Source organism: Linepithema humile, chromosome 1, assembly GCF_040581485.1.
Source record: "Linepithema humile isolate Giens D197 chromosome 1, Lhum_UNIL_v1.0, whole genome shotgun sequence".
In the NCBI taxonomy this organism is placed as follows: domain Eukaryota; kingdom Metazoa; phylum Arthropoda; class Insecta; order Hymenoptera; family Formicidae; genus Linepithema; species Linepithema humile.
In genome coordinates this window covers 42175714-42194389 of record NC_090128.1, presented here as the reverse complement: position 1 = coordinate 42194389, position 18676 = coordinate 42175714, and the positions used below count along the sequence as shown (strand labels likewise).

The window sequence follows — 18676 nt, the reverse complement described above, 5'->3', positions numbered from 1 at the left end:
TGTGGATGAGAATTAAGACGAAAAAATTTACAGAAGTTGTATTTAAAACTTGTTTCGAAACTACAAATTAAATCGAGCATATTTACTGGATGTATTGCACTATGAAGACTCGCCTATATTCGTGTTAGGCATCTTATTGTAAAAGTATCGTCGAGTAAACTATTCATTAATCTATTCTCAATTACGACGAAAATACATCTCACAAAGATTTCTTCTCGCTCGAGGAAAGCATTGTCCGAAAGAAAGGCTTTATTTCCACGGAAAGACAATACCGCCGTTGGACGAAAAGGAAATTTGCACTTCGAGGCCAGCCGGTTATTTCTCTCGTATGACTTCACATATCTTGCATCGCGTACCTAATCTCTATTTGAGGAAAAACAAGAATCTGAGCGTTTGTACTATGTTGAGGAATTTGTATGTCTTTCCGTCGTCGATCGCCTGTTAACATATTTGTCGGAAACTCTGCAGTTTACATACGCAATCACGCATACATTCGTAGCACACACGCAATAAGAGGCGCCGATTAGACAAATCAAAAGAATTAAATCATAATCTGCTGGCGATCCCTCATTAAACGCACGACAGCGACGCGCATTGATTCATGCAAAATTGTTCTCTCAGTTGTGTAATAGATTCCGCAATAAATGTTGCGTTGTAAAACCTATAAAGAATAAACAGACAAATAATTATGTAATGAAAATAATATCGTGAGCAAACTATATTTAAAAAGGCGTGTAATTATATAATAAAAATAAGAAGCGTAACGTGTTTTTGTCTAATTTTTATTTTGCATGAACCAATTGGTAATTACACTTGCATTCGAGATACTTGCATCTTGCGACGAGACATCGATCAAATTCACTTTTCTTTCCCTTTTGCTCTATGGTTTAATACAGATAATTAAAAATTTCGACAATGCATAGAAAAATATGGTTTTCATTGCCATCTCTGCTCCTGAGAGATTCACATTCGAGTTACATCGAGGTGTTATGTTTTCTTTTAGATTTTTCCGCCACCTTTGTTGAGTAATCGTGTTAATGTTGAATCGCTAATTTAAAAAGTAGCTCTTTACATTATCTACCGTTCAACATTCGATGCTCGGAACAAATTAATAGCTTAAAGTTAACAAATAGATAAAGGCCAATAAAGAATATATTTTTAAAGATATAAATGCGTTTGCAAGAAACAGAAAGTTCATATTCAATTATGTATAAATATCCTTGTTTCGAGCAACGATTACAGAAAATTACTAAATAAGACTTACATATAAATATTACAAAATAGTAAATTATCACACAATCGTAGAGACATAAAAAATCGCATATTAACATATGATTCGTCGTCGAATGGAAGTCGTTGCCAACTCGAGAAGTCGCTTACAGCTTTCTGGGGTTTCGCATAAAATTATTAAGCGCGTCGCACAAGAGAATCGGATCTTGTTTTCTCCCCGTGTTAATTCTATTCCTCTTACTATTATCACTATTATTATTAACATTATTATTATTATTAATATTATTATTATTGTTGCTGTTATTAATATCATTATTATGATTATTGTTATTACTATGAATTTATTATCAATAATATTCTTATTGTTATTAGTATATCTTCTATAAAATCCATATTCTTAATTAACCGCTTCTAGTCGAGGCGAAGGAGAATCAAGTCTAATTGATATCTCCAGTTTGATCAAAACCGAACGAGCGCGCCCAACAATACCTTTTACAAAACAATAGCATCTTTTTTAATAATCCCAATCCTTTTTCGCGTTATCTGAAATCGATAGAATCGGGAAAAAGAAAACATTACGTTGTATTTTTTTTTTTTTTTTTGGAACAAAAGACATCTTTTTTAGAATTTTTATTCCCTATCGATTTGATATTTATTCCTTTTGTCTTTCAAATTATCTCTCCTAATCAGTCTCTCCTAATTATATCGAAAAAAAATCAATGAAACATCCCGCACAAAGAGACATAAGATATATTTTATGAAATCAACAGCGGCATATTGTAATTCACTCAAGTTGTTTCGGAAAATGTTTGATGCAATCATAAAAAAGGTATATAGTCGTTTAAGTGTGAAACTGAAACGTCGGCTGCTCGAACGACATGGAGGCGGACAAGTGTGCACGCAGTTCCAAAAACAGAGAGGCACAACGAGCTGCTTTTCAGATCTTAAACTTTACGATGGAAAACTATATAGGTGCGGAAAATCCAGCGCAATACAAAGGCACCGGAAAAGTATTTTCTCTTCTTTAGAAACGCATCAACTATTATTTTTCCCTTTTTCTACAGGAACATCACTACATCTATATAGCTCGACGAAACGGTCGGTTCTATTAAGCCATAAGAATCAACTGTTCGCCTCGTCGAGAGTTCTTTTTTTCAGCTATCCTTCAAAATAGACCATCTTGAGCCACTCATTTGTTTGAACAGTCGAAGACGTATGTCGAACTTTGGAAATATCTGCTTCTCCCTCTCACCCGCTCTCCTGTCACCGCCTTTCTCTCATGTAAATCGTAAAGCTATTCCTCATTATCTTTTACCATTATTTGTATATAGTCCACCTAAAACTGTAAAAAACAAATTACTTTCCTCAAGATTTATATCGACGTTCGCATATTTTCGCCCATTTCCTCCGGTGTGTACTGTGTACGAAAAATCTCGCGCTCTTCCCAAAGCTATCTACTTTTCTTTGATGAAATACATAATATTTACGGCATCTTTTTAACTTGTTTAACTTTGACATATTGATAATTAAAACATAAATAAAAAAAATTATTAATGTCTGCATTGCGTAATATGCGGAAAGCTTCGTTTCCAATAAGAGTGTTATTTATTTTCTCAATTGCTTATACGTCAAAAATTACCGTAAACATGTTCACACAAAAATTGACGTTTGCGTTAAAATAAAAATACGCGATATTCGACACTTATGTACATTTTTTCATTTCCTTCCTTTGCTTCTGCCTTATGGTATATAGTATATTTTGTATACAAACTTACTCGCTAATGTACAATCTAAGACATACTCCTTGGCTTGATAGTTACAAATACGTGGCAATGAAATATCTTAATATAAATCGATTTTTTTCGGCTCGATATACGGCTTTTAATATACATGTATATATATCCATGTATGTAATTTTAGTATACCATTATATACTTGAGGTCTGACAAAACCTGAATTTTCTGTGTTTTGTGTCAGAACGTTTTATGCTAGAGATATGATGCGAAAAAGTAAGTAAAGTTAAAAAAAAAAATTATTCTGAATAAATTTTGATAGGTGTTTTTGTGAAAAAAAATGTAAGCATAGCTGAACATATTTACTATAGTATTTTATTAAAGAAAAATGTCAAAAATGTAACTTTAAATACTCGAGAAGACACAATGGCCAATAAAAAAATAATAAAAAATGTTTTGCAATATGTATTAATAAATAATAATGCTATAGAATAAATATGATTAAATTATAAGATTACATGCAAAAATCCTTTACAAAATGTTATATCTATTCCTTCCAGCGAATAGCAATGAATAAATACAATTATATAAAATTTTTAGTTCTGCAACATCCCATCATATTTCTAACATTTTACGTTGCAATATGTATACTTATATAATATATAGATATCATTTTACAATAATATCTACAGATATATGAAGATAAATAATAATAATAACGATGTGTTAATAATGACAATGAGAAGAAAAAAAAATGATAATAAAAATGGAACTCGTAATAATGATAATAAAAAATATCTAAAAATAAAAAAAAAACGGGCTGATCCGAGCCATTAATAAAATTGCTCGTATGAGAAATAATGTTTATTCAAGAAAATCATACAGTTATAAAAAATATATATATACTGTGATACATATACATATATATCACAATATGTATAACTATAAAACAAATATCAGCATGGCAAGAAAAAAATCTTAAAAAATAAATTTAAAAACGATGGCACAAACATTAATATCAAAATAAGGCCAAAGCATATAAACTTAAAGGGCAGTTTGATTATTATAGCAGATACCCTCTGTCGAAAACAATCACAGTCCGTGAAAATTTGCGATAAGTGGATAAGTATATAAAACATTAAAAAATAGTTCACAGTTTAAAAAACCATAATATACGTTGTATCTATGAAATAAATCTTATATATATATATAATCAGTACTCAACGAATGTAACGAATATAAGAAGTCCAACGAAAAATATTTATAAAAACAATGTAAAAAAGTCATATAAAAATTATAAAGGCTAATCAAGCTTTTGCAAGACAAATATTCAGTACGATAAGTTGCGATTGAGACGTAACGACGCATTTTTGACCCCGAACCAATCTGGGCGAATAATGCTCCCATGCAAATGTTATACATAAATCGTGCGTAATGTATATATTGTATACGAGATGTTTCATCTAACTTGACCATGCAGAATATCTTCTGAAGTATTCAAGTAAGGATGTCGAGTCAAATAATTTCTTTCCTTACTCATTTTTTGCACAGCATTAAAAATAACAGAGACATTTCAGATGGTCGAGCTAAGTTAAAAGTACTCGGCATATATACAATGTATACAATAGTAATATAAAAATTTAGGTACTATATCGTAAAATATAAAATACTATCAACTTTATACATAAAAGGAACAAAAAGTTTTAACGAAATAAAATATAATTTTTACCGCGAAATATTGTTACGTATTTGCCAGTTCTTCAATACAGGGCATAGCCGTAAAATTTTATAATTTAATATAAGTTATCCTTTGGATGCACATTAAAAAGTCGAGTGAATGGCATGCTTTAGGAAAACGAAAGACATTGTTTTTTAATCGGTGGACCGACTCGTCATCTACATTATTAGGAATATCACTATGCGTAATTTCTATTCCCTTTACACTATTTGCACTTGTAATGTCATTCAACAAGAAATGATAAAAACATTCACAACCACCACCGAAAATCATGAAATCCACGTAAAATTTTAACGCGATGATATTAAAAAAAAAATAAAGAAGTGTCGTTCTTTCTCTCTCTCGCTCTTGCGCTCTCTCTCTTTCTCTCTCTCTCATTTATCAGCTTACTTTCTACATTAACACTGACTTTTCATAAAAATATCTTTTTTCCTCGTCGTTCACGACGTATGGCAAGAATCTTTGACTTATAGTCAAACTTCTACTCTAGAGTTCCTGTGGAAAATTAATATTTTTCTCCCACATGTGTACTTTTGTTTGTGCTACAAAGAGCATATAGCTTCTATGTCTCTGTTTTATCCCTTATATACTATTATTTCGAAAAAAAGCTTTTTTTCTCTTTAAAAGATACGTTTTAACATCTCGCGAAGCTGTTGCTATATGCTACATTATATATTATATTTGACGCGAGACTCTACCGCGTCTCTTGATGTATAGCAACTTTATGGTGAGAATAATACTGGCAACGAAAATTACAGGACAAATATAACAAGTCGTTAAGTAGAATAACTTATAGAAGATTTATAGAAAAGGAATGACATAGGCATTCCTATTGTATCGGCAAGACGAGACATAGGAAGCTTTGAAGCACGTAATTAATGCAAATACAATTATATAAAACTCACTAAATCCAAATCATGGGTCAGTCAGAGCTAGTCATCGACGATGACGACAATGACGACGATCAGTTCACATTTTGGTGTTACCTCTTCGTCGAGGTCTTCTCCTTATCTCAGAAATCTTTGACGTGTCCCAAAAAGCTAAGCTCGTGCGACTGATAATGACCAGATGTAGCGAGCGGCGTGACGCTCGATTGATGCGCTACATTAACCGCCGTAAGATGATGATGATGATGCAATGAATGATGCGAAGTATGCGTGTGAAGAATATTGTTTGGATGGGGAACCTGAAAGTTCCCTGGTGGCGGGGCTCAGGACAGGAGAGGACCCGGATGCCCGCCTGGAAGAACAGACGACGCCGAAACGGTTGTTGTTTGCATACTCGAAACGTTGTTTTGTTGTTGATTCTGTTGTGTACCTAAGGCATAGAAAATTGATGATATAGCACAAGAGACGCGAAAAATAGCTAAATCGAAGAAAAGATGTATTAAATATATTAGATTATTTGGAAAGTGTTCCTTTTTTTTTAGACGTTTAGCGGTAACGATTAATCATAGAAAAAATTAGAAAATTTTCCGGACAATCCAATATATTATTTCCAAGAGCAAAATCCTCATAATTAAAAAAAAAAAAAACCCCATACAGCCTTCTAAAGATCTTTAAAAAGCAAGTGAGTTTTTTGACGATTCAATTCCAACTTAGAACTTAAATATGCGACAAAGTGAAATTCTGAGGAGAAATCGAAATCAGCAGAAAATTGAAAAATCAGTTTCCTAGTTTCTAAAAATTAATTATTTAAGCGCCGTTTAATATGCATGATAAACTGCTCACCGGCGTTTTGACTTAATTCAGCTTTCACTCTTCTCGCGATGTGACTTCTGGTGTGTTTTCGTAAATGATCTTTCCGATAAAATCCTTTGCCGCATTCGGTGCACACGTGCCGCTTCTCACCGGAATGTATTACAAAATGTAACGTCAATTGTTCCTTTCTCTTAAAAGCCTTCAAGCAAACAGTGCAAACATAAGGTCGCTCAGGATTGTGGCTCTGTTTATGACGTGTAAGATGGTCTTTTCGCTTCAAGCCAGCACCGCATATGTCGCAGACGAATCTTCTTTCTAAGGTGTGACCCAAAAGATGCTGCTCCAACAATTCTCGTTCCGGATACGCCATATGACACTCTGGGCAGCAATACAACGTCGAACCGTCCAATGCCGTCGTGAGACGAATTTCGCCGGGTTTCGGACGCGGCTTCTTCTCCTTCGGCGTCTTCTTCTTTTTCTTTTTTTTATTATTCGGAGACATCATTATGTTAGGCGTTGTTGTAGTCGCCACAGCCACCGAGGTCGTTTGCGCCATTTCCGACTCCTTTTTGATACTTTCGGCGGAATATTTGAGAAAGTGGTGCAAGCTTAGTGGTAAAGTACTAGCTGGCAAATGACTGAGATAATCGGCCACGGTGGATCCAGGAGTGGCGAGAGACTGCCATGTAGCAGGCATAGTAGCTGGTGTTTGCGTATGAGCGTGCTGCTGATGATGTTGATGCATCGTGTAATCGTGTTGAGTACCGTTTGTGGCAGTCTCAACGCCATTACGTTGTTCCTCCGCTTTCTTTTCCTTGTTCTTGTCCTTATCCTGAAGGAGATTGCAAACGTCTTGTTGATTTATAGTTTCCGTGGATTGCTGCAAAACAAAAAGTGGAGAAAAATATATTACAATTCAAAAGTTTGATACAAATATTACAAGTTATTTTGTTAAATTTGTAAAATATGTGTACAAGCTGCTTCCATCTCTATAACAATTATCAATCTGTCACTGAGTTCATATTTGAGACAAATGTAGATGTGAGAAAGGAATGTGAAATATGATTAATGCCTCTCTCTAATCCACAGTTACACTGGGAAACTATTCAGCGAGAAGAGGAGAAAAGCGAAGAAGAGATTCACGAAAATCACTTTACCTGATGATATGAGCGTTTTTCTTGCATTCCAGGCGAGTTGGCGGGCCGTTGTTGAACAGACTGGGCCTGAGAATACGGCACATTCGGATAATGATGAACATTACTGTTGGAATAATTGGTCTTATTGTTCATCATCACTTGCGATTGAGCGGATTGCACGCTGTTGTTCTCGGGACGGTACTTTCCCATAACCGGCACTCCGATCGGAGGCTGGTTGGGAAAATGATTAGCGTAACGCGCACCCGCACCGCTGGAGCTGTCGGTCGCGAACTGATGGATACTCGGTATCGTGCTGGGGAAATGACCTCCGAACGGCGGGAAATTCATTGCAGACCGTCAGTAGAATTCATGCACCTGAAAGTAAGAAAGAAACAGGCATCTTAGTGGAGCTGCCGAATGACACGACGCGCAAAACTCACTTTAAGGAACAAACTTTACGAAGCAGGACAGAAGGAAGATAACGAATGGATCGTAAAAGACGAGTCTTTCTTGATTCGACCGAGGGAGCGAGCGAGGTGAGACGACATCGTCGGCTACGTTCCATTGAACCGCCTCCCTAGGTCATTTTAGCATTTCGCACTCCGTGTGAGAAAAACATATATCGCGTTAACGTCGCCGGTGCAACGTCCCGACTCGCTGACATAACTCGCTCGAGATTACGTCGCGTTCGCGCCAACGACATCGTCAAGATCGCCCGGCAGAGTATTTACTCACAACGATGTCCCTCTCCCCATGTTTCCTCGCCGTGCTCCGGGTCCTTTCCTCGCCGGGGAATCCCCGTTAACACACGCGGATAGAGTGCGGAGAGGGAAGGGGCAAATTTTTCTTGCACGCCAGAGAGGATACCGGAGAGAGACGCAGAGTTCGAAGGGAGAGAGAGAGAGAGAGAGAAAGATAGAGAGAGGAAGAAATAGCGAGAACGAGAGATGGAAGCGTCGGCGGTAGGTAGACATACACCACGCCGCCACCACTACCACCGCTACCGCCACCACCACTACTACTACCACTACCACTAGCAACAGCACCACCACCACCACCACCACCACCACCACCACAACCACACTCGGCGTCGGCTGATGTCTGTCACGATGCAATAATTTAAGAATACTCTGAACTTGGACGAGCCGCGTATAAACGATACACGGTCCGTCGCTTGCCCCGCACGCTGCGCGTGCACTCTCGATGAATGGATGCACAGTACAACGCCGACAGCGATTCGGTCTGTAGCAACGTCACTTCGCACGCCAGCTGAAACGCCGACACTTCGCCAGCCTGACGAGCGATCGCCGGCGGTGGCCGCAGACGTGCTTGCGGGCTAGCTTACCCCTTTATTCGTTATGACGAGCGAAACGATCCGCCGAGCCGCGCGCTCAAAAATACGCCGACGAAAAGGAATAAAAAAAGAAGTGGTAATATTAAAAAAAAAACCGCCAATGGAGACAGAATCGCGGAGCACGGAGAAGGGCGCGCGCGCGCGCGCGGAGGGGCAGTCGATTGTCAAGGGGATGGGCACAACGCGAAGGGACGCGAAACACCATCTTTACTCTCACCTCTCTTTCCCCACCTCGATACTTAGTCGATACGAGTGGCGCGAGACCGTCGCCGCCGCCGTATACCACCGCACCGAACCACCAAAAGAGAAAATGGCCGTGCGTGCGACTCGTCGCTGTCTCATGCATATAGTACGTCAAAGGGATCACGCGGAATGCTGCTTACCATTCGGCAACCCGCAACTCGCGTCCGCACTCGCCTGGATCGTGTTTCCTTTCACGCAGCCAACTGTCACCGGAAAAAGAATCCCCCGTTGTGTGTACGGTATACCCGTTGACACCTGTCTCTCAAGCCGGCGTCCCCATCCCACCCATCCGCCCTCTACTGTGCTAGCCTCTTAACTATTTTTTCTCTCTCCCCAGGTCTCCCGCGACTCCCGACGCGGGTGCGTCGCACCACCCCGCATCGTGCTGCGCCGCGTCTTGTCATGGCGAAAATGCCCGAATCGAGCATCGGAATTTTAACTTGAAACTCTTGCCGCCGATTTGCCCCATTACACTCCCTTTGCACTCCCCGTATTATTTCGCGCAGCAAAAAATTTGTAATTTTGGAGGCATCTCTCGTGTGCTATAGATTTAGAACAAAATCACACATCTATGTTAATTTATTTACGATCAAGAGAAAAATATATACGAATTTCGTTTAAGAAAAACAAAGACGAGGAGAATGATTTTGTATTAAATGTATGTTTTATTTTAGCTTTCTCCTCCAATATTTATGTAAGTAACAATGAAAATGACTTATGCACTATTTTAATTCTAACTACGTTAAGGATATCTATAATATTACGATAATAAAATAATAATATTTCTTGTACAGTTATACCCATTGCCTTTAATTGTGATACTTACAATAAGTTTTTTTTTTTGTATACATATATTTTTATCGAAAAACTTCTTAGGTGAATCATATATGATCGATCAATTTGGTTTAATCATAATTTTTTTTAAAGTTAGCTCTTTTTGTATCGCATGTGTAATCCGATTAAGCTCCTATTCTCTTACTACCGTCATATTAAATTACGACATTTAAAACAAGAAATTGTGTAAAGTTTTTCCATTCACTATACGTCAAAATAAATTAATTTTTTTTTTTTTATGCAAGCACTCGAATTCAGTAGCATGTATATATCCCTAATACATACCGAAAACTCTCTTATTATCCTATATTAATAATTGCACATATAAATCAATCTAAATGTGTCTTATATTTCCCTGCAAAAATGGCAGTTGAGATTTACAGCTACTTATTAAATTCACGTATCGAGAAGAGTCCTCGGTATGTGAAAAAAGTGGACACATAATAACTAATTTACTTCTACATTACAGTGTAAGAAAGAAATTTGCATAATTTCTCGCTTTCGACGGCATACTTCAATAGGATTGCAGAAGGGAAACAGGAGCCTTAAGAATGTTAGCAAATAACATCAAATTTTTTGCCATAATCATCATTTGCGCGATACTTTTTCGATATTAAATTAAATGAACAAAAATTAGGATCGACAACTCTCTCTCTCTCTTATTGGACCACGACGATCAATCATCGCAGAGATGTTGGTTTCAGAACAATGTGCATATCACGTAAATGCATTTCGGTATGTACTCTAATTTTTTTTCTTCTAATTTTTCCTGAAAAAGCATTTAAACGCGACACTTTCTTCTCGTCTAATTGTATTGTGATCTTATCATTTCGTACTTCGAACATGGACTTCAGTAACCATTGTTTCGCGTCTTTGAACGCAACGTATGCAATGATATAAATTGTAGAAAAATTTAAGCATGCTTCCGTTGATGTACTTCTACAAGATAAAAATTAAACTTAATGATTCACCGGCGAACTCCTTCATGTGACTGTGTCACGACGTCACGATTGTGTTGTACAAGAGAAATAAATAAGACTCACCTCGCACTAATATTTATACGACACGTTCTTCCCCTCCCCTTTTCAGGGATGAAAAGCCGCGCTGTATTTACAACTCAGTTCCATATTGTATTTTATCATGTAATTCTTTCATTACGTATTTTATCATTATCGTCAAAGCGAATTATTTTCAGCCCAAAACTCGATTGCCTTCTCACCTCCGGCGAATCCAGTTCGCGCTTTCAAAAATATATTTTTGTATTTATATTTATCTATATATTTATATATTTATATAAACTTCTCCATTTATTTCTAACTTGCGTCATGGAACTGGATCAGCGACAAATACATCATCACATCCGAGGCGGTCAATTACTGTCGCTTCTTTCCACGTACGCTACAACGTGTACGTAAGAGAGAAACTCTTACATACAATTGTCCCAGTAAAGATGAGGCGTTTCATGACGTTTGAGGAGTCCAACTTTTTAAATCTGAATCTTTTTTTTTAAATAAATAAAATTTTTTTTTTCTGAAATATTTTTAGGATATTTTTAGGATATTTTTAGGATACAAAAATATTTCGTACCTTGCACATGATTTTCATTTCACATGAAAATAATAAAAAAAATATTAAAATTTTTCAAATAGAAATATTCTTTTAAGAAATACTTTTCAGATCTTCATTTTAAAAGTAGATTTCTCAACAGAAATGCGTCATAGAAAATAAATTTATATAAACTTGCATACTCTTTTTACCTGATCGACACATTCAATCTTTACCGGGACATCTTGCACATAAGAATTGTATCGATTCAACGCGATACGCTTTACAGAATTAATTATTATAAACATGATTACGAATTTTTTCGTGTCATTATCAAAGGTGCACAAGATTTCGAATTGTAGCCGGCAGATCAGTGGGCAAAGACGTTTACTTGAAAGAAACGGAGACATTTCAAATGGAAATTGCAGAATAATTAATCAGGCAATGATGAAGACCAACGAAACTTCCTCTCGATAACATCGATCTGCTATTGAGTTGCGAAACTTAATCAGCGAGTATGCTATGTTTTGCACGATTTCTAGCCTGTTGATGATTGAAACGAAAGTACCGCCCGAGTTGATTCGGGGCGGTATGCTGTTGCTAATGCTGTTGTTGTTGTTGTTGCTGTTGTTGCTGCTGTTGTTGCTGCTGATGAAGCATAGTCATAGCTCCAGTTTCGGCGGCCGTAGGCAACACCACAGTAGATTGCTCGCTAACAGAGATCTGATGAATCTGCGCTTGAGAGCCTTGTCCGACTTGTATCTGAATTTGCTGCAACTCAGGCACCGATGATTGTTGTTGTATCTCTACTTGCTGCTGCTGTTGGTCCGCCTGTTGTTGATTTTGCGCCGAATCGTTGGTGTTGAGTGGATCCTCCTTGGCACGTTTAGCGAGATGAGACCTCGCATGTTTTCTAAGATGGTCCTTTCGATAAAACGCTTTACCACATTCGGTGCATACTTCAGTTTTCTGTCCAGAATGTATAACGAAATGTAAATTTAAGTGTTCTTTTCGCTTAAAGCCTTTCATACAAACGGAACAAATAAATGGTCTATCGGGATTATGACCTAATTTGTGCCGTTCCAAGTGTTCTTTCCGTTTAAGACCAGCGCCGCAAATATCGCATATGAACCTCCTTTCTATTTTGTGTCCAATTAAATGTTGTTCCAAACTTTCTTTCTCAGGATACGCCATATTGCATTGGGGGCAGCAAAATAAAGTCGTTCCGTCGAGGGCGGTAACGATGCTCACTTGTCCCGGTTTTGGTTTCTTCGGTTTTGGAGGTTTCTTTTTGTATTTCTTTTTCCGCTTCGGTTTTGCGCCTGCTTCTTGCTCTTCGACAACATCAGGAATGATGGCAGTCTCTCCTCCGGCGACTGTAATCTGCACGGCTTGCTCACCCGAAGCTGTGCTTCCGGAGGCGTCAAGACCATCTGCCCCGAGTGGACTAGACTCGATGGTCGCTTCTCTCTTTATAGTCTCTGCCGAAAATTTGAGGAAATGTTGCAAACTAAGAGGCAAAGTACTGGTGGGCAGTCTGGAGAGATAATCCGCGACTGTAGATCCTGGAGCAGCCAGACTCTGCCAACTCGGGGGCAATGAAGTGATGAACTCTTCCCCGCTTTGATTGCCTTGACTCTTCACGCTGCCTCGCTTAATAAGCGCCACTGGCGTCGTGCCCTCCTTCACATCCTCCTTAGATTCCTCTATGCTTTCTCGCAGAATCAAATCTTGAGGAATCTGAGCCACTACAGTCAGACCCTCAGGTGCTCCCGGAAGCTGTACAGTCTGCTGAATGGTTTGTTGTGATGTAGTAGTCACAGCAGTGGATGTGCTTTGCGTCGTTTGATCCGATCTATAATCAAGTATTGAAAAATCGAGTTGGAAAAATAACTTTTTTTTTTTTTACTTTACATGCAAGTAGCATATCCATAAAACATGAAATATAGAACACGTAGTGGTTTAAATGACAGGAAATAGAACGCTTACGTTTGTGTAGTTGCTACGGTGTTTTGTGGTTGAACCTGGATTTGTACTCCATCCGCGCCCTGCTGGCTGTAGGCAACGGTAAGAACTGTAGCTGCTCCTTGCGGAAACTGACTCAGCGAAATCGGAGCCAAGTGATACTTGGGCTGATCACCGCTGTTTCCACTTTGAGATACGCTAGGATTGATCACTTGTATCTGAACAGTTTGTTGTTGTTGCGTGCCATCTTTTCCCGGTACGGTGACAGGCAGGGTGATGATCTGCTGCTGTTGATTATTGCCACCCTGAGCTACGGCAAAACCATTCGGATCCACTGGCCTCAGGTAATGGACTCCACCCTCACCACCGGACAAAACTCCAACCACTTGACCTCCAGTAGTGAGATTCTGTGCGAATTTAGCCGTGGCGAACTGATGCACGGTACCCGTTGGTAGGGAACCGGTGAATCCGGGAAAAGGTGTAAAATTCATTTTCCCAGTTGACTACACCTGCAAGAAGAAAAAATCAATTTTTGCTTCAGCTGTTAGTTGATTCGTAAAAATTAACATAACATTTTTGCAATAATCTTGTATACGATATTGCGATTTTAAAACAATATTTTCAAGACAACGCAAAATATTATTCCTTATTGTGAACAGGAGTGAATTTATTTAAAATCTTTCATACCATAGACGAATTTATGTACAACTGTGAAATTATGTAATTAGTTATAAATTTAAATGCAACATTTTTAGCAGAAATACAATGTGCAAAAATTTAAAACTTTTAAATTAACTTATATTTATTGACGTTTGAAAGACACAAACTAAGTTTTCAGTATTTGACTTTGCTATTTTCTTAAAACATTTATTCTCCAAAGAATCTCATTCTTTTTTTCCTTCTTTTCCTTCACAGTTTTCAAGAAATGATACATTATTTGTGTGACACACGTAAACTCGCAACAAAATTCGCAGGTAGCGGCATTACAAGTAATTAAGACAGATAAGACAAGATCAAGATTGTCTTGATCTACGCACATAGCGCGAAAGTTTGGCCTTTATCCCAACAAATCCACTCAACCTAACCCCCCAACCCGACTACGACCTCCCCCCTTCCTCCACCACGTGTTTTTCATAAAGGTAACAAAATCGAAATCCCGCATAGTTTTAGCAATCGCCAGCGGGCAAACAGTGTGCTCTTGATTCTGGAACCTTGGTGATGTCGTTCCGTAACACGAGGGTGGGGTGAGGGCTCCCCCACTTCACCCCCTCCCCCTACCTAAAAGGGATCCGGGAGCAGGGAGGATAGTCATCAAAGTGGCCCAGGATCCCACCCCACTCCATATAGCGGCGAGCGATGGTGTGCCCCTACGGGTGCTGTAAGGGGTAGGAGCATGACGAGGGATAGGGGAGGGGGGAAGAGCGAGGTCCATAGGTGGGAACCTTCCGCAAAATAGAGCTCGAGACTACGCTCCCCTTTCTCCAGCGCGCCGCTACCTCGACGTGGCCCCCGTGCAACACCGCGATAGTACGGGACGAGAAAGAAGGCGTACCGCCGAGGGTAGGGGAAAGGAGTCAAGAAAGAAGGGAGTCGGAATCTCCGGCACACCGGGGCCATTCCTCGGGGAAGGGGAACACGAAAACGTCTGGGGCGAAGGCACCCGTAGCCGGGCAGACCAGGTGGACACCGCACGCGCCAGACTTATTGGGATAATGATGGACTATGATAACGAGACGGCCGAGTGACAAGCGGGCGATCCCCGCCCCGCGGAACCAGGATCGATGCGCGGAGAAAGAGAGAGGTTAAGATACCCGTGCACGCGGGTGCCTCCTCCGAGGGCCCCAAGGGTTCTCCTAGTTTCGCTCGTACGAGAAGCCTCGATAGAGAGCCGATGGGTATATTATCGGTTACGCGCCGCGCGCGCGCTACGCTGCACTCGATTCACCGTCAGTACCGTGTGACGTGTTTTTCGTCGTACGCGGAATGGCGTGCGCGACTGAACGGTCGCCGCGTACGCCGCGTCGCTTGTGCCGCTCGTGCTCAGACGCTCCCGCAAGACGCGCATGTCGTAATGGCGCACCGGATTCTCCTGAGGTTAACCGTAGTGCCGAATCCGTCCTCCTCCCGCCGTCGTATCTCTCGCTTGTGCGCACACTCACCTTCTCTCTTCCGCTCAAACGTGCGCAATACTATTTCTGCGAGGAGATATCCACGGATTTTTTTACGCGATCCATCATGCGCCGTCCGTTTCCATGTCGCTGCACGTGGGGGGCGCTGCACGCCGAGCGGATCGACGACTGTGTGCAACAGTCTTGTATTACTCCACACTTCTAATATCCCAACGAATTTTTATCATACGCAACTTCATTGTTCTCGAAAAAGCTTGGAAACGCGCGTAAACGAATATATGAGCCATCGTCACGAGAGCAATTGGCAATAACGAGACGAGAATGAGAATTTGCTCTATCCGAGAAGCGTTATTTTTCCCAGATTCGACCAACTGCGTCAATTGCGTAAAGGCGTGTCGTTTACGTCCGCCATGATGGACAAAAATCATCCGCGTAAGAAACGCGCGAGAGAAACAGTCGTTATGCTTCTTTTTCTCTTTGCAAGTATTTTCCCTTCTTTGCTCTTCTCCCGCTCTTACGCGCTGCAAAACCCCTTTTAAGATACGCGAAAGTAGTACTCTCCTTCTCTTCTCGCTCGTCCTCCGCGTGTCATTTCCTCGCCGCGTCAGCAGCGTGCCTGATGGGACCGAGAGGACGGAAGTAGGAAAAAAATCGACGGCTCGCGGTAAAAGACGCATCAGCTGACGGAGAGCAGGGCAGAGGCGAAACGCGACGGAGGCACACCACGGGACAGGGCTGTTGTTTACACCCCCACCTCGATGGGTTAGAGGCAGCGAGATACCACGGAGGGGCCTCCGAGACCTCGACGAACACCCACCACCACGCAATTTCCAACCCCACCAGCCTCTCAACCACTGTCCGCACCTCCAACCACCCCACCAAAGCCAGCCCGAGCCAAGCCGTGAGCCACGACGAGGGCCCCGCGACGATTTTAGTGTCTTGGGGTGGGTGCCTCTCTGTGGCCACCGTTTCGCGGTTTCTCGCGGCATAGGTTTCCGTCGTCGGGAGTGAAGAACGCGCACGATACGCACGGCAGTATCCGTCGACCGGAATATCCGTTCGCTTTGCGAGTGCAATCGGGCCAGGAAAATAAGGATAGAGAGATCGAAAGGGAGGAAGAGCGGGAGGGAGAAAAGGAGCATATGTCGTTATATATAAAAATGCATATACATCGATACATATATTACCACGCACCGCGCGCACATACATACCACACATACACAGCACACATACACACCATCCAACGCAGATGGTGGAGAAGATTGCGAGAGCAAAAAGTTCAACTAAATAACCAAGTGTAACACGAACAATAGCTATTCCTCATCAATGGCTATGTCCTACTTACCGTAAGTACAGGCAGGTGGATAAAGCAAGCAGCCACGAATCTCTCCGCGCGCACTCAGCTCGACGTTACCGCTGCTACTGGTCGCTGCCTTCGTTCTCTCCGCACTCCGTCGCTTAGTACGGGAATCGTCCGTCTGGCTGACTCGCCTGCGTCGTCGTTCCCAATCCTCAGCGCGGCGGCAACGACTTTCTCATTTCTACATGCACGCGACGCTGACTGACGTATCGCTGTCGCTGGGTCTCCGCGCACACGTCATACGCGGTATCACGTAGAAACCAACGTCATACAGATCGCGCGCGCATATATCTCTAACGGAAGCTCCAAGAGAATCTGAGAGTGACTTCGCGATAAATTCGCGCTCGCACACTGCTGCTCTTTCTGTCTCTCCTTCCGTCCCTATTTCGATCTCTTTCTCGCGCGCGCGACGAGTTCTCGTCCAACGGAGACGCGCACACTTCGTTTCCGGGTTTACGAGCTAGCCGACCGACCACGAACGAATATGGCTCGGTCTTCCTCGGTCGGTAGGTAGGTAAAGCGCGAGTATCCTGCTTCAGCCGGCCAACGGGATATGAATTCGAGCTAACGGTACATAGCCCGTGCAAAGATACTACGGCCGACCACCAGTGATTGACTCGCCGAAAGCACGAGCACCGCGCTCTCGTCTGGAAAGTTCGACAGAATCGGCGCTAGCGTGCTCCGTTTCTCCACGCGCGACGCTTGGATGGACGACACACTCTTGCCCCTCACCCCTTTATCACTTACTCTCTCACTCTCTCACCACACATACATGCATACACACACAGTTTTCATCATATCCAAGCGAGCGACCAGTTAGCGTCGCTGACGCATCCTCGCCGGGACGGTGCTCTCGGACGTGAAAACGTGCTACGTATGCCGTTATTAATATTTCATCGGTTAAAATAATAATTATGGCGGCGGTTACTCGCGGCAGAGTATATATCGGCGGTGAGAGACAGCGCGATGCGAACGTGGCGCGTGCGCGTATCTGCCGATTAAAACGGAATCCTGCAGGATGATACTGCGGATCCTTATTCACGGATACAGCGCGCACCCCGCGTGATTTTCGCGCCGAATTATTTTGCACGATCTAAACACCTGTCTGTCACTCCCTTCCTAGGCGCTCTGTTATGCTTACACGACTACAGAACCATTTCGACTTACACGCACCTAGCGGACATTACTGCGAGGTTAAGTCGAGAATCGACCATCGATCGTTCCGCCATCTTTCTTTAGCCGAATACGCGCGCTTTCGCGAAATTTTATTCACAGTTGATTTTTAGTCAAATCTATTTTGTATAAAAAATATGAAGAAATTCTTACGATATAAATTATTTACTAAATTTAATTTTACGATTTATCAAAATTTTAGATTTTTGGATTAATATTAAAAAAAAAAAAGATAAATTATTGTATAAAATTAAAATATAAATTATTACATAAAAACTTGAGTTTTGTTTGAAAACTTATTTTATAATTATAATAAATAAAAATTTACTTGTACAATGTTTACAAAAATACAGATTGTTTTAAAGTTTTATTAATTATCATTTGCATCTCTCTGTTATCCCAACATTTTATACAAGTATCACAAAATTCCCTTTAATTCCATCTTGTACGTGCTAATACAATGCATATTTAATAGAAATGTAATGTAATACAAACTGTAATAAGAAATAACAATATAATTTAAATAAAGGAATGAT

At 40.7% G+C, this 18676-nt stretch overlaps 2 protein-coding genes and 1 long non-coding RNA gene across 9 annotated transcripts; 1 reads left to right on the top strand and 2 right to left on the bottom strand.

Annotated features, from left to right (window-relative positions):
* Window positions 1-23: 23 nt before the first annotated feature.
* On the bottom strand, window positions 24-9474 carry LOC105667513 (uncharacterized). Of its 5 annotated transcripts, none has more exons than XM_012359343.2 (4): window positions 9275-9474; window positions 7559-7912; window positions 6432-7281; window positions 24-6018 (listed from the first exon to the last, which is right to left on the bottom strand). In XM_012359343.2, exons 2-4 carry the CDS (start codon window positions 7883-7885, stop codon window positions 5912-5914), a joined length of 1284 nt encoding a protein of 427 aa, XP_012214766.1. In that variant the 5' UTR covers window positions 7886-7912; window positions 9275-9474; the 3' UTR covers window positions 24-5911. The 5 variants fall into 5 exon arrangements, with proteins under 5 accessions (XP_012214766.1, XP_067203511.1, XP_012214770.1 ...); XM_067347410.1 differs by lacking the exon at window positions 9275-9474 and adding an exon at window positions 9109-9243; XM_012359347.2 differs by lacking the exon at window positions 9275-9474 and adding an exon at window positions 8883-9031.
* On the top strand, window positions 8831-11204 carry LOC105667515 (uncharacterized). The gene is made up of 2 exons (XR_001099942.2): window positions 8831-8967; window positions 9472-11204. It is a non-coding gene; the product is annotated as an uncharacterized lncRNA (long non-coding RNA).
* Window positions 9777-18125, bottom strand: LOC105667512 (uncharacterized). Of its 3 annotated transcripts, none has more exons than XM_012359340.2 (3): window positions 16953-18125; window positions 13503-13987; window positions 9777-13368 (listed from the first exon to the last, which is right to left on the bottom strand). In XM_012359340.2, the coding sequence occupies exons 2-3, from the start codon at window positions 13967-13969 to the stop codon at window positions 12114-12116; spliced, it is 1722 nt and encodes a 573-aa protein (XP_012214763.1). In that variant the 5' UTR covers window positions 13970-13987; window positions 16953-18125; the 3' UTR covers window positions 9777-12113. The 3 variants fall into 3 exon arrangements, with proteins under 3 accessions (XP_012214763.1, XP_012214765.1, XP_012214764.1); XM_012359342.2 differs by lacking the exon at window positions 16953-18125 and adding an exon at window positions 15638-16878; XM_012359341.2 differs by lacking the exon at window positions 16953-18125 and adding an exon at window positions 15290-15432.
* Window positions 18126-18676: the final 551 nt, after the last annotated feature.

What these genes read in the sequence shown, in the direction of transcription:
- LOC105667513 (XM_012359343.2), bottom strand. Translation starts at nt 7,885, where the DNA reads ATGAATTTCCCGCCGTTCGGAGGTCATTTCCCCAGCACGATACCGAGT. An exon ending in AAAAACGCTCATATCATCAG is followed by an intron (nt 7,282 to 7,558) that starts GTAAAGTGATTT and finishes TTTGTTTTGCAG; the next exon opens with CAATCCACGGAAACTATAAA. An exon ending in TGAATTAAGTCAAAACGCCG is followed by an intron (nt 6,019 to 6,431) that starts GTGAGCAGTTTA and finishes TCTATGCCTTAG; the next exon opens with GTACACAACAGAATCAACAA.
- LOC105667512 (XM_012359340.2), bottom strand. Translation starts at nt 13,969, where the DNA reads ATGAATTTTACACCTTTTCCCGGATTCACCGGTTCCCTACCAACGGGT. An exon ending in ACCGTAGCAACTACACAAAC is followed by an intron (nt 13,369 to 13,502) that starts GTAAGCGTTCTA and finishes ACTTGATTATAG; the next exon opens with ATCGGATCAAACGACGCAAA.